The sequence below is a fragment of the Ursus americanus genome, chromosome 12 (assembly GCF_024610735.1).
Source record: "Ursus americanus isolate L20-20 chromosome 12, mUrsAme1.1.p, whole genome shotgun sequence".
Classification (NCBI taxonomy): Eukaryota; Metazoa; Chordata; class Mammalia; order Carnivora; family Ursidae; genus Ursus; species Ursus americanus.
Window position 1 is genome coordinate 56,365,058 of NC_142138.1, and position 14,243 is coordinate 56,379,300.

At 40.3% G+C, this 14,243-nt stretch overlaps 1 protein-coding gene across 2 annotated transcripts in view; it reads right to left on the reverse strand.

Annotated features, from left to right (window-relative positions):
- Positions 1 to 14,243, reverse strand: part of VAV3 (vav guanine nucleotide exchange factor 3) — a 340,350-nt gene that overhangs the window by 116,526 nt on the left and 209,581 nt on the right. For both annotated transcript variants that reach the window (XM_087866143.1, XM_045801631.2), the window contains exons 16-17: positions 7,885 to 7,986; positions 7,474 to 7,574 (exon numbers count right to left, since the gene is read on the reverse strand). In XM_087866143.1, the coding sequence (XP_087722269.1) occupies positions 7,474 to 7,574; positions 7,885 to 7,986 (203 nt within the window). The remainder of the gene's footprint in view (positions 1 to 7,473; positions 7,575 to 7,884; positions 7,987 to 14,243) is intronic.

Sequence of the window (14,243 nt, forward strand, 5' to 3'; positions counted from 1 at the left end):
CACTTGGATCTATAGCAATATTTTGGAAAAAAAATAAACTGTAACTAATACTTGGAAAGAGGCGCTGATTTCGAGTCTTCTCAGGAGCTCTAACAGAAACACAACCGTGTACTGTTTTCCAGTTCACTTTAGTAATCATTAAACTATCATTAAACTGACCGAACTAGTTAAGTGGAAGAAATAATAACTACCTTTGAGTATAAAATTTTCTTGGTAAGTTAAAAAACGAGGACTAATTTATGGGAAAGGCTTGAAGTAATATGAAGTAAACCGAAGTCGTTTTTTGGTTATGAAATCCGTGATCAAGCCTCAGTTCGTGTAAAAGTAATCTGGTAAAACACCTACTGGTACAAGACTGAAATAAAGTTGTATGCAAAAAGCTTATCTCTTATGATAAAACACTGCAATACTATGTATAAAAAAGCTATTTCTGATGCCAATTTGGGGTGCAGGTTCCAGGTAGCAATCCTGCAGGTTTCAGCCATTAGGATACCGAGGCAACTTGCTTCCAATTAGAAATGGCTAAGGCAGCAGCAGGAGCAGCAGCTGGCCTAGATAAAAGAGCGATTAAACAGAGAAGCAAATGGGGACCTGCTTCGGTTAAATATTAGAGCAGCTGAGGCTTGCATTCCCACTAAAGGAAAAGATGCATTAAACCAAAGTTGTCTGCTCCAGCAATATTTGCCTTCCAGGGCTACTTTCTTTGTTTAAGCTGAGAGGATGCAAAGCAAGCTATATTGATCAATGTCTGGGTAAGAAGGGAACCAACAGGGTTTTAGCAGGGCAAAAACACAAATGTGGCCATAAGATTGCAGTTTCGGATTAGACCTTCACAGTGGTACGCAGTGAGAAAGCAATACCACTCTAGAATTACATCAGCTTTGCAGTGACTTGTTGAGAGAGGCTTATATAATGGAGTTCATACCTATTCATTATTAAGGTTGGAAAGTTTTGGCAGCACACTTCAGAGTCCACGTACGAGTTGATCATTGAGGTTGCCATGGTGAACATGAAGGAGTCAACTCAAGTTCAGTGAAAATGAGACAGTGAAATTGCCCGCTCTTTATATCCATGCAAATTCTCAAATGTTAAGACATAAACTAATCACCCAACCTTCAAATTTGTTTCTAAGTTGCATAGTTTGTCTTATAAATATATTAAAAAAAACAAACCTTAAAGCACCTTTTTTTCATGCTTCAAATGCACTTAAGTTAATAATCTGTCATAGTCAAATATTAATATGAATGAATTACTTCATTCAGAAATGCACTGCATTTTTGCCAAGTAATTATTATTTCGAGGATGAATGAAGACTAGGTAAACTTAAGGGAGATAGAGCATGAAATATAAAAGGTTTCTAAATTCGGGGAAGACAACATCCACAGACCTAACTTCCACAAAAAGAAATGCCCAAGAGCTATTTCGCATGCTTAGTGGTTAGTATCTAGCCACATCCAACACTATTAAAGATTGTGTCTGGGCTAAGGTATTCCTACTTCGGGAAAAAGGAGTAACGACTTGAGGTTAAGCACCCTGACTTTGGACAAGGTATGAATACAAAAGATGAGGAACACATTCCCTACAGTGAAGGAGCATAGTCTCCTAGAGGCAATGAAGAGTGGCAGAGACAGTCATGCCCACCGAACAGTCCATGTACCCCACTACACTGTCCAGCTCCCCCATGTAATTAAGTTGAGGCCATTTAGTTTTAAACAATACCCTGTGATTTTTTAAAAAAAATGTTATTCATTTCAGTCTAGGGGTTTTTAAGCCCAGCTACCCAAGAAGCCATGTGTTGAATTTACAGAGTCACAAGATGGAACCACCTTGGATCTCTAAGCCATTACTTAGAAGGGAGCTCCCTTGGAGGGCCATGGAACCCACAGCCATGGTGCGTGTATGAAAAATATGTGTTTATGTATTAAAACCAGTGGGATTTGAAGGGTTTTAGGGGTGTTTTTGTTACCTAATATTGGCAAATACATAAAACCTACAAGCAAACTAATTAGAGAACAATTTAATTCACACAACTGTTGGGAGGCCAAGGTGAGGGAAAATGATTGGCAAAGGGTTTGGAGAGGAAGTAAAGGAAGAGTAGATTTTGGAACTGTCAGGAGAAAAGGGAGTGTATTTCAAGGAGAGGAAATAGAGCCAAGCAAGAATTCTAAAAACGGGATTGACTCGATCAGGGAGTATATTTCCCCAGAAATTGAGGTATTTTGTCATCAGATGTTCTGTGAGCTAGTTTTCTTTCTTGCTACTTAATACCTAACCTAGGCTCCCCGGTCAAAAGCCTGATGGTTGATGCTCAGGGCATGAGCCTTTCCTTGCATAAGTACCAGAAAGGAACGCAAAGGGTCTTCGAAGTCTTCTCTCTTTCATTCTTAAAGTACCGGCCAGGGATTCAGATAAGGTTTTTATTTCACTTATCCTACATCCAGTCAGGCTCTGGTCTCTACAAGGGCAGAATCAAAACCTGTCTAATCTCCCACAGCCTCCTGCTTCTGTTCTAACACTACAGTGATCCTCAGAGCCCAGAAACCCTGGTGCTACACTTCTACTCATTCATCTATCCATCTGTTTGTCAGTCTGTCCACTCACTCATCCATCTACCATGGCTTCCCAGAGGTCAGAGCCTCAGTTAAATATGGTTCTTATGAGTGAGAGGCTACAGTGTAATTGAAGTTTGGACATTATACTGTAAGGAATGGAAGGTATAGGGAGCAGTAGAATCATACAATCAGAATTGATTTTAATAAAGATAATGTTGGAAAGCATATAGAAAGTATAATTAATAGCAAGAGTTCTAAGACTCTTGTAGTTGGCCAAACAAGTGACAATGAGTTGTTGTTTTTTTGTTTTTTTAATCTATAGCAATATCTTATCAGTGGATTCTAGAGAGCCTAGGAGGGGAGCTAAGAACAACAGGTAAGTGAATGAAGGTGAGAGAGGTGGGTAAATCAAGGCTGACACCCGGGTTCAGGTGAGTGTATGGATGTTGGACCTTTAAGACAAGGAGTAGGTGGAGGAAGTTTGTGTTAGTGACTAATGAGGTTGGTTTTAGATACGTGAAATTTGAGATCACTGCAGGACACCTGGGAAGGGATATGTGAGAAGAAGATAGACATTTTGAATCCAAAGTTCAGGAGAAAAGCCTTACGTGGAACTGGTCACTTATCTACCTGAGTGTAGGTTATAGCTAATGGCAGGGAAATTAATCAGACATCCAAAGGATGGCATGGGGGATGTGGTAGGATGTGAAGGAGTGTGTCAAAGAAAATGGTTAACAGTGCCAAATGAAAGAGAAAGGTCAAGTTAGGTGAGGCCCAGAATGTGATGACCAGTGCATTTGGCAATTAGAAGGTAGAATGGAAGATTCTCTCACCTTCATTTAGCCCCTGGGTTACTGTGCCATTTTGTTCAACTAGTCCTTCTTCTCTGCCTGGATCAATGTTGTGAAAATGGCACGCTCCACTTTCTGGAACTGCCTTCTACCCCAACTACCCAATGTTTATAATGTAACCTTTCCTGCTAGACACAGCTTTCTGGACCACAAGTAGACTCCTGACTCACTCTGAGCTGATCAGACTCTCTCTTCATTTCTGGAGAATATAGTTAGACTGTGTTAAGCAACAGAGCTACAGAGGTCTGTAAAGGTGAGGTCAATCTCAAGTCACCTATGATATAATTTTATGTGGGAACCTAGATTATGTAAGCATTTGAGTTTGCCTTAAATCAATACTATTCACTTGCTTTAAATTTAGCTGTTTACATTTAGCTGATCCCACCCCCCAAGTTCTCCTGAAATGATGTCACACTCTCCTCCAGAAAGAGCCCCAACCAAGTGAACTATGTCTCCAGCCCTTGATACGTTTTTGTCCTTCCTCCTGCCCTCCTCCCCTACATCCACACTTCCCTAAATGCTATAGCAGTCATGGGAAACTACACTCTGAACTACTGCAAGCAGTTCTTGCTGCATCCAGCAGTTCCTGGACTGTGGAGAACTGCAGCCAATGTTGGTTCTCTGCTGGGAAACACCCACAAAGTCTAGCTTGCCCATGTCCTCCAAACCCCGCCGGTTTTACCACACTCGCATCAGACCCACCACGCTCAAACTCACACTCTACCCACAGTTACTTCCCACAGCAGAAAAGGAAGGGCGGAGTTCAAGGACAAGGTGTCGTAACTCCTGACTTTTAGAGGGCATCTGTTTGGGAATGTGGGAGAGGACTGCTGACAGCTCTAACAGATTCCTCTTCGCTCAGGATAAGCAAGGCCCTTTACTCAGAAGGGCTGCCCAGCAAATCCTCATCTGGAGGCAAAACAGGGAAGCCTCCTGGGCAGGTTCTTACCACTTCGTACCACTAAGTAATGGCCTACAAGCATTCAATACCATCGGTCTCTTAAAATCTTGGGCAGGAAAGGACGGAAAGAGAGAGAATAAGACACAGATGCACAAAAGAGGAGAATGGAGGACAACATTGGATGCAAGGCAGAAAATCAAGAGAGCAAGAAAATTATGTTTAAAACTCCAAGAAGTAAATTTAGCCAGAGTTTAAAATTTTTTTTTCCTGCTTTATAGTGAATTCTGTAACAGAGTTTAGAGAATGATGGTACCTTTTAATAAATGATATCTGTGTAAGTAAGCGTTATCTATAATCTGCAGGGCATAACAGCTTTATTTTCATACTTTCATGACTCAGTTTCCTCATCTTAAAATAAGAGATCCTAGAACTGAGGGTGTCTAAATCTTCCAGCTCTGAGACATTCCACGGGGAAATGGTCAGGCACGGTCCCAGGGAGGCCTGAATTTCTCACATCACTTCAAAGCATTGAAACCTAAACATACTTGGTAGTTACTAATTTAATTAAATTCAAAAGTGTTTTTGCTTAAAAAAAAAATCTAGAAAATCCCTTTCTCAGAGAAAACCAAACACATGATTTTACTCCGGTTGTTTACGAGGTTTAGGCACTATGTGTTAAGACATCTCCATCGATCCTCACAGCTAGTTCACAGGACTGGAGGCAGAACTCGGGGGTTAAGAAAAAGGAGTTGGACTGCCTGGATTTGCATCTTTGTTCTATTAATTAAACAACTAAGGCAACTTACTTATTTTTCTGTGCCTCGGCTTCTCATACGTAAGACAAGAATAGCAGTAATTCCAACTTTAAAAGGTTCATACAGAACAGAGTTGAGAGCAGTAATATACTCAGAACAGTACCTGGCACTTTGTATTTAGTTAAAAAAATATAAACTTAAAGACTAGGTGTCATTATTATCCCTGTTTTGGAAGGGAAAAAACTAAAACTTATGAAGGTTAAGTAACTGGTTCCAACGTCACCCGGTAAGTAAGCTGTGGAGAGGGATTCAAACCAGACCTTGTGGCTTTCCTGCCATCACGCACAGTCTCCCAATCCAGAGTTACTCATCAAGGGCTGGAGGACACTGGGACGAAGACTTAGACAGGAAATGAACTGCTTTTTTTTATCTGCCTGACCAGGAATTCCAACTGTTTCCTATTGCTTTTTTTCCCAACGAAAAGTTAAAAATGTAAAGTCCTTTAGCATCGTGCATTTATATCACTTCGAAGTTTGGTGCTATTTCTTCTATCCACACTTGCTCCATATCATAAAAACAATAGCAAAAATACAGATTAAGCCCGTAACTTCCAAAAAAAAAACAAAACCCAACTCCCCCCCCCCAAAAAAGCAAAAACAAAAATAGACTTCTCATCATAGCACCTTAGATTAAAACACTGAATTTTTACTGTGCCCAGGCCCTGTGCTAAGCATCAATATTGTTTCATTTGATCCTCATGATAATCCTCTAATTTCCATTTTACGGAAGAATAAATGAAACCTTAGAATGCTTAAGTAACAGCCCCACACTCGCACAGCTAGCACAGGACAGAGGGAGATTTTCCACCATTTCTGCCTGACTCTCAACTACTCTCCTGCACTCGTCCAGCAGGATGCAAGAACCATGTCGACTATGGGATCACTTCACATTCCTCGCAGACTGAAACTCCTAAGACAGGGCTGGGGGGGAGCGGTTATAAAAATACATTAGCCTCCCATGAACACCTAACATGGTAACTGTCCTCAAAGAGATTAAAGGATGGGGCAAATAAAGACAGAACAACCAAAATTTAAGTAATAAGCTGTATCAGGTGGAGAAGTGAAGAACAATAATAATAATAACATACAACATTTCTATTTTACAACTTTGTCAACTGTCTCTGACCTTCAGAAACCTTGATGGGTGCTAATCTTGTCTCCTTGTCTTAGCAGACTTGGAGTCAATTGCGTGAACACACTGACTCCATCAGAAAACGGGAAGCACTGCCCTGAGGACCGTACGAGTTTGTGCGGGAAGGACCTGGCAGAGGGCCAAGGGCAGGTGCTCAACCAACCCGGGATACTTCTCCTTGTGGCTGCCCATGCCTGGCATGGAGAGCTCACGGCTCAGGGGAACCATAAAAACCATCTACCGAAGGAGCAGAGTGAGAGGAATGTGCTGTGATCCCAGTCCTCTGATGGGATTCACACCTTTTCTACAACTGCCCATTTTCTGAACTCAGCTCTGAAATGAGCTATTATTCTCTGTTTCACTCTTCTTCATATTATCCAAAATAATTCAATGTCCACCTTTTCCTTTGGCAAAATCAAAGGTGGACATGGCTACCTTTTGAACTCAAGCTGTTAAAGATCCCTTTCGTCTGTTCAAAAAGTTTTACTGATTTTGAAAGGTCTTATTGATAAAACACAAGAGAAACTCAGGGGAAAAGGACAAAGAGAAAGAAGAAGAAAGAGAGAGTATAAAGAGGCCAGAAAAGAAAGAGAAGGAAGAGAGCCCAAGAGGAGCAGAGAGAGGCAAAAGGCTATTGAATGCATAATTGCCAACAGTCTTAGCAACTGGCTCATGTAGCAGTCATGGAGCATTATTTTTAAAAACCAAGGGGAAAATATTTACATAAAATCCAAAGAATATATGCTATCTGTTAAATGCTGCAAAATGACAATATATTCAATTCATTAATTCATGAATTAGTCTGTGTGATGTTTACTTCTGGCATCATTAGCATTTCTGAGCTGAATATTTAAGAGAACAAGGGAAAAATTTAAGGACTAAAGATAGAAGTGAAAAATTATTTTCTTTTTTTTTTCAGTTTTGTTTGTCTTTCTCCATTTGTGTGCTTTGGCTATATTTGTGCAGCGTTAGTGAGACTCAGGGGCTGGGCTGAATGAAACGGGTGGCACGGAACCTTCCAAGCCCCCCTGGAAGGCCTCTGCCTCCCATGTACCTATAAAAGTCACAGGAATTTCGAACAATTTTTCAATTGTCCTTATAAATGATAGTTTCAAAAGCAGATATGTCACAATAAACACATATTAAGAGTAAATTAGCCCTTAATGATGTTTATCAAGTTTTACGTCCTAATTAAAAGCAGAATCACAAGAAACATGACTTACCAGCAGAATTAAGTCTGCCACAATTGTCTACTCTTCCCAAACATTCCTTGTGTGCTCTTGCGCCACACTTAAAACATAAATAGCCTTGATAAAATGTTCCTCTGGAAGGTAAAATTAGAGAGTGATATGTTAAAAGGTGCTAAATGCTGCCTCGTTGAAGTCAGGAGTGCGAGAAAGAAAACAAGGGAACACGGTGCTCTGCAAAATCATCTTAGCGGAGGGAGACAGTCTCTTGGGGTTCGGAAGGAAGCGTCCGTCCAGGTACAAGGCTGAGGAAAGATCTGTTGGCTCCAAACTCTTAAGGCCATTTCCCCACTTCAGAACATTTTGTCTGGGATATTAGAAAAGTCTGAAACACTGAGCAATTATACCGGCTCCTTGAAGCTGAGGAACGGGACCCAGAAAGCCTACCTCAGGAGCATCAGGCAGACTTTGCAGGAGGTCACCCGATTGAAGGTGTGCATCTTGAACTCATGGAAATTGGAGTCTGCGTAGTCTGGCCTTATGTTCGATCTATAAAAAGGAAAAAAAAAAAAGTAGCTTCCTAAAGAAAGTTTCACGACAGAATGGCAGTCTAGTCATCTAAAACCTAAACTCATCAGCATTACATTGGGTAGAGCTTCTGATTCAAGCAAAAAGGCTATTAAATGTGCCATGTTTTCTAAGCCAAAAGTAGGCTTTGCATTAAAATATGCACCAAACTCTGGTTGCGTGCAAAGCAGCAACATGGAAGGATCTAAGCGAACTAACCGTCCTCAGAATTGAGGGTTCCCAGGGAACTTTACAGAATGGCCACAGAGGTCAACCTGCTGGGGAAAAACACAAAAACCTGCTGGATATTCATGCTGGGGGATAGTTGGTCTAGCCACACCACTGAAATATGAACTAGAGGGGGAGGGCGGGAGGGAGGGCAGGAGGGCGCTTCATTCCCACAGAGGCCATCTCTAAATAGGCATGTGGATAACGCAACGATCTGTAAGTGAATCAGGTAATTTTATAAAAAGTTTTGAAGCAAAACATCAGTCTGATCATCAAAAACTTCCTCCTTAACAATTTGCTTTCCTTGTAATCCAAATAAAAAAATCATCAAAACTGTTATGTTTTAGATTTTATTTTTATTACCTGCATATGCAAAAGAACATATGAAGCATCCCGCAAACTACCATAACTAACGTAAGATAAATAAATAAATAAATAACACAACCAAAGTAACTTTGCACCAATGCTCGTTACTCTGTTTAACCTTCACACCAATCCTAACGACTCAGCATGAATCATATCGGTAATTTACAAACGAGGAAACTGAGGCTAACACTAAAGTAAGGGAAATGGCAGAATTGGGCACTCCAATCCAGGTCCGTTCTGTTGGCCCCTGAAGCTTTAGTGCAAGGAGGGGATTCGATAGTATTCACCTTAATATAATTAGATTGTTGGAAACAGTCAATTTAGCCATTTCCAGAGGAGTTTTTATATTAGTCATTATTTATGTCACAGAAGAAAGCAGAATACTTAGGAAAAGACTAAAAAAACATATAAATCAGACGTATACCGAGAAAGCTAAGATGATGCTCTCTGACACGTTACAAGCAATTTGAGAGAGTGCAGGCAAAGTTTGAGATACTGATGAGCTAGGATTTCCCCTTTTATAGAATACGGAAACTCTCAACCACACAGAGCCTTGGTGTAATGAAGCATAACGCAGGCGGGTGACCAGGCATCAATCTCCGAAGTACCAGGAGAAGCCTTATGAAAAAACATTCGCAAAGGCAATTGGAGTAGCAGGCAGTGATGCAGAAGTGTCAGAGAGGTCAGCCTTCCAATCCATCTGCTGAATATGAGTGTGCTAAAAATGAAATCAAATATTAGTGCCATCTGGGATTTCTCTGCTCCATGCTTCTGGTGACCTCACTTTTTAGGAAAATGTTCTGCTGCATGCTGAAAAGCATGGCCATTTCCATAGCAGTATTTTTGTGTTCCTGATTAAAAATTATAGTTCTTCATGAATAGAGAAGTAGAGAAAAGATAAGGCTCTAAAAGCAAAACTCTCTTTGCAAGATTCTGGAGTCCATAAAGCCATGCGTTGGAAAGAGCATCAAACTCTATTTCCTTAGCCAGGAAGGCCGGGTGTTCATTTCTCTCTGAACATCAAGGTGATACAGTCACCCATGGGTTGTCAAATAACAGCTTCAGTCCTGGGAACTTGAGGAATTCATCAGCCTGGAGTTGAAGACCAAGAGTAGGTCTCCTTCAGCAATGTAAATGGGTCCCAAACAAGTAAGAATTTAGTTCATTTTAGAAGCTTGCCGGGGACAGAGGTGGAACACCCTTCTCTCAGGGTCAGCTTAAGTGACAGACAGCCAGTCTTTCGACCATCAGTTACTTTCCCCAACCAACTAGGAGTAAGCTGACTTTTTAGAAGACAAAAGGCTGAGAGGAGAATCACACTAAGGAGGTTTAAAAAAAAAAAAAGACAATATAGAAAAAAAATTCTGAAAATATTGTTAACCATTGTTGCCATAAGTGAAATGAGACTCAAAATGTAGAGTAGAATGGTAGGGAAGAAACGTTGGAATAAAAAACAAAAAACAAAACAAAAAACCCTATAACTGCATATTATTTTTTAAATTTAAAATTAAACTCTAAAGAATAAAAGTTACTTCTATGACTCTGGAACTGCTCCTGGGGCACTACAGAATACAAAAGTACAGTCAAGGGCAGGAATCTGAAATTAGAGCACCTAGACTTACATCCTAACTTGCAGGTCACTAACAGCGTGACCCTGGGCGAGTTCGTAAGTATAAGACAGGAATACTCATAAAATCAAATTCATAAAGTGAGGTAACGTACGTAAAGTGCTTAGGACTCTGCCTAGCCCAGAGTTATGGTCAGTAAGCACTGGCTACCATTTACGAATTGCTGATTCCAGATCCATAAAATAATGATATAATCAGAATAGTGCTTTATGAGTTGTAAGAATCTCTTGGTAGTTTTGGGACCTAGTCCCCAGAGGATTCCCACTCTCCTGAGAATTTCATGCAGGAAGCCTGTTATATGCTCAGTGTCCTCTGGACCAGGAGTCCACAGATAATGATGGAAGCACGATAAGAAACAGGGGTGCCCAGGAGAATATGTGTGCATAAAAGTCCAGGGAATTCGATGAAATCATATCAAGTGCCAAATGAAAAGAGGTGTCAACACACATGGATTACAGGCTGTGGGGAGGCAAAAACTGAAGGCAGTAAGTTGGCCAAATGGGAAGAGTTAGAAAGGTAGATTGGAATAGAAAAATATGGAGGAATATCAGAGTTATAGGTGGGTAACACAGAGACAAAAATAATCAAAAGTGGCATTTATTGCACACTTGCGATGCACTAAGCACATTAATAGGCTCTTCATATATTTTTTCACATTTACTTCTCACAACAAACCTAGAAGACAGAGTCATTCATTTCATATTAAATACCTACCATATACACAGATCCTAAGGCCTGAACAGCAGGAAGGATCCCTCAGCCAGAGCCCAATGAGTAAAATGGAGAGATGAAAGAGATGAGGTAGGAGAGGCTGGCAGGGGCCAAGGAAAGGGGTGAGACCTTACACGGGGATTAATATCACATTTCGTTGACACACACACACACAAAAATCTCTGTGGCCACTAGAGAGAGCATTCCTTTAGTGAAGCAAGAGTGAATACAGCAAGACCATATGGGACTGGGTTATCTATAGATGAGAACTGAGGGTCAAATATAGGTTAGCTCACTTGCTCAGTCACGCAGCTCTACACAGAGGATTCCATTTAAGGAACCTATTTTGATATATGACAGTTTACTTGTGAGAACTTGAATGGAATCTTGTAGCTTTCTCAGGAAAATGTTCCCATTTCTTTTGCTCCATATAGGGCCCATTAGTAATACAATTAATCAATCAAATATTTACAAGGCAAAGTATGTTAATGCTCTTACACCTCCTTTTCACTTTACACATTCTGATTCCTGCCTCTTCTCACCTGGTTTCATGGTTGGCACTAAACTGAGGACCACGTGCCTCCCCTTAGCCTGGGTCCCTTCTCCATTCTCTGGATCTGCATTCCCAAGGCCTCCACAGGCGTCTCAAACACAGCACATACAAAACTCAGCTCCATACCTTTCCTAACATATCGGACTCTGACCAAATTCTGATTTCAGTCCATCAACATTCACTCTATCTTCTAGCCTGGAAACTTGAGAGGTGCAATGAATTCTTCCCTCTCCCTCATACCTTCTACATATTCATTTTCCCTTAACCCCTTCTCTGTGCCAATTTCTCCTTCCCAGAAACCACATCGAGTTTCTGTTGATGTAACCTTAAAAATACCTCCTCAAAAATTCAGGTTCCATTCTCTTTCCTTACGACCTAATTCAAGCCCTCAGTGCCTCTCAACTAAATTCTTACAATGACCTTCTTAATAATGCCATCTTCTACTTTCTCTCCCTATGTAGGGCCATCTTCCGTACTATTCCCAGAATTACCTTCAAAAAATAAAAATAGGTCACTCCCTCCCTTGAAGACTTCTGCTGGTTCCTGCTGCCTACAGGGATAAAGCTAAAACTTCCAGCAAGGACATACAAAGTGTTTTCAGTTCTAGCACGCCCCTTGCATTCCTCTTCTTTCCAAACACTCATAAGCCATAGGTATACACGAGAGGTACACAGACCTTGTCACATTTCCTAAACTTATTCTTCTCGCCCATAACTCTGCACTTTTGTGGCCCAACCCCTCTGCCTAAAATGTTTCCCTTGGCCTGTAGCTGCTCACTTGCCTGGTCCCTCATTTTGGACCAGATAAAAATGTGACTCTTCGGATAAGATCTTCTGGGAGTCCACATGATAAAGATAATGATTATCATTCCATCTGGGTTCCCGAAGTACTTCTCTAGCCCTCTCGGGTAGTACTACACGTTGTAGTAGAACCACTTATGATCTGCTTCCCACTACCAGAAAGCTAGCTCTGTGCTGTTCATGTTTATATTGTCAGGGCTTATGGCAGTGTCTCACATTTAATATATAACATCGTTGAATAAATAAGCAAAAGCCACCAGCTATATTTTAAGTATCCGCTACTTAAAGGGAAAAGAGCTAAAGGAAAAAAGAAAAAGAACAGTTACTACCCCTAGAAAATCATCCATTGAGTTAAAGAAACAAAAGCTCACACCCATGAAACACCCACAAAATATGATTAAAGACAAAAGAAATAAAACGATCAATCGGTGGCTACACGGGAGCAAGTGAGAACAAGGGGTGTTTGGTAGATGAAGGAAAAGGGGAAAGTGATTCAAGTTTGGGGGGAATAGAGAATGAAAGGTCTGAAATGAGTATAGGGGTCCACAGACAGTGGATACGGCAGGTTTTCTACAGCACCATCTGTGACACCATCATGGTTAAATTTACGTGTCAACTTGACTGGCCCTGGGATGCCCTGATTTTGGTCAAACACTTTTCCAGGTGTTAACATTTAACGTTTAAAATGGGAGACTATTATCTTCAAGACAGTTATATCATGCCTCTTTTTAAATAAGATTTTTAAATACACATAACAATTTATCACATTAATAACCAAAAAAAGCATTGGGTCATCTCAACAGATGCCAAAAAAGATATTTAATAAAATGTAGCATGTGCTTCTGATAAAATTCTAAATAAACCAGATGTTGATTATCAAGCTAAAGAGTATCGAGCTAAAGACAACAGAAAAACATACTTAATTTTAAACACTATCACTATCCTATTGAAGTTAAGGAAAGTTTGCAGAAGTCAATTATACTATTCAGCATTGTTCTGGAAGATCTGATCAATGTAATAGGACAAAAATAAATGTGAGAGAGAACGTAAAAAAAAAAAAAAGCATACAGAATTATCCTTTGGAGATGACATTGTTGGGACAACTGGGAAAAAACAAAAGAAGAAACTCAACTAATGAAACTAGTAAGAAGAAAAGACACATCGGGTGGTGTCTGGAAAAACAGATCTCTAAGCTCCCAACGTTCTCCAGTGGTGAAATGCAGGAACACGTGGGTAGTATTTTCACCCAGCAATATTCCTTGAGACTCAAAGTTCAAGGATTTTCACAGGTTGGTTACAGAGGCACCATCATGATCAGCCACAATCATTAAAAACTCCCAGAAGGAAAGTAGACGCTCACCATAAATCACGTGGTTAAAAAAAAAAAGTCTCGGTAGGCTGGCACAATGAAATTCAGTCCCGTTGGCACACCAAATGACCTTACCACTTGGCACCAGAGGGGACATTTCAAAGCCGAATTTCCCAGACGCCAGCCAAGGGACAACCCTGTAAGCAGGTCCTTTTAAAGAGAGCAAACCCAAACCCACCAAGTTGACTCTTTCCTGCACCAAAATGTCTAAGAAAATTCCTAGCATGAAATGTTCAGGTTCTATATGAATAAAATTTAAAAATTAATGGAGAAAAATCAAAAGTATTCAAATAAATAAAAGCTACATATCCAAACTGCTGAATAAGTTTGCATATTTTATTATAAAAACACAATCTCTCAGGTTAATTTATAAAGTCAAAACAATTCCTTTGCCCCAAACCAACACATATTAACACACCCGCGCGCACGCGCGCGCGCACACACACACACACACACACACACATATTTTTTTTTTTTGAGAAATCATTATAAAATTCAACTGGGTGAATGAATGTGTAAGGATAATTGGGAAAAATTGTAAAATGAAGACAAATTATTGTAGGGAGTATGTAGGAAGTAATCAT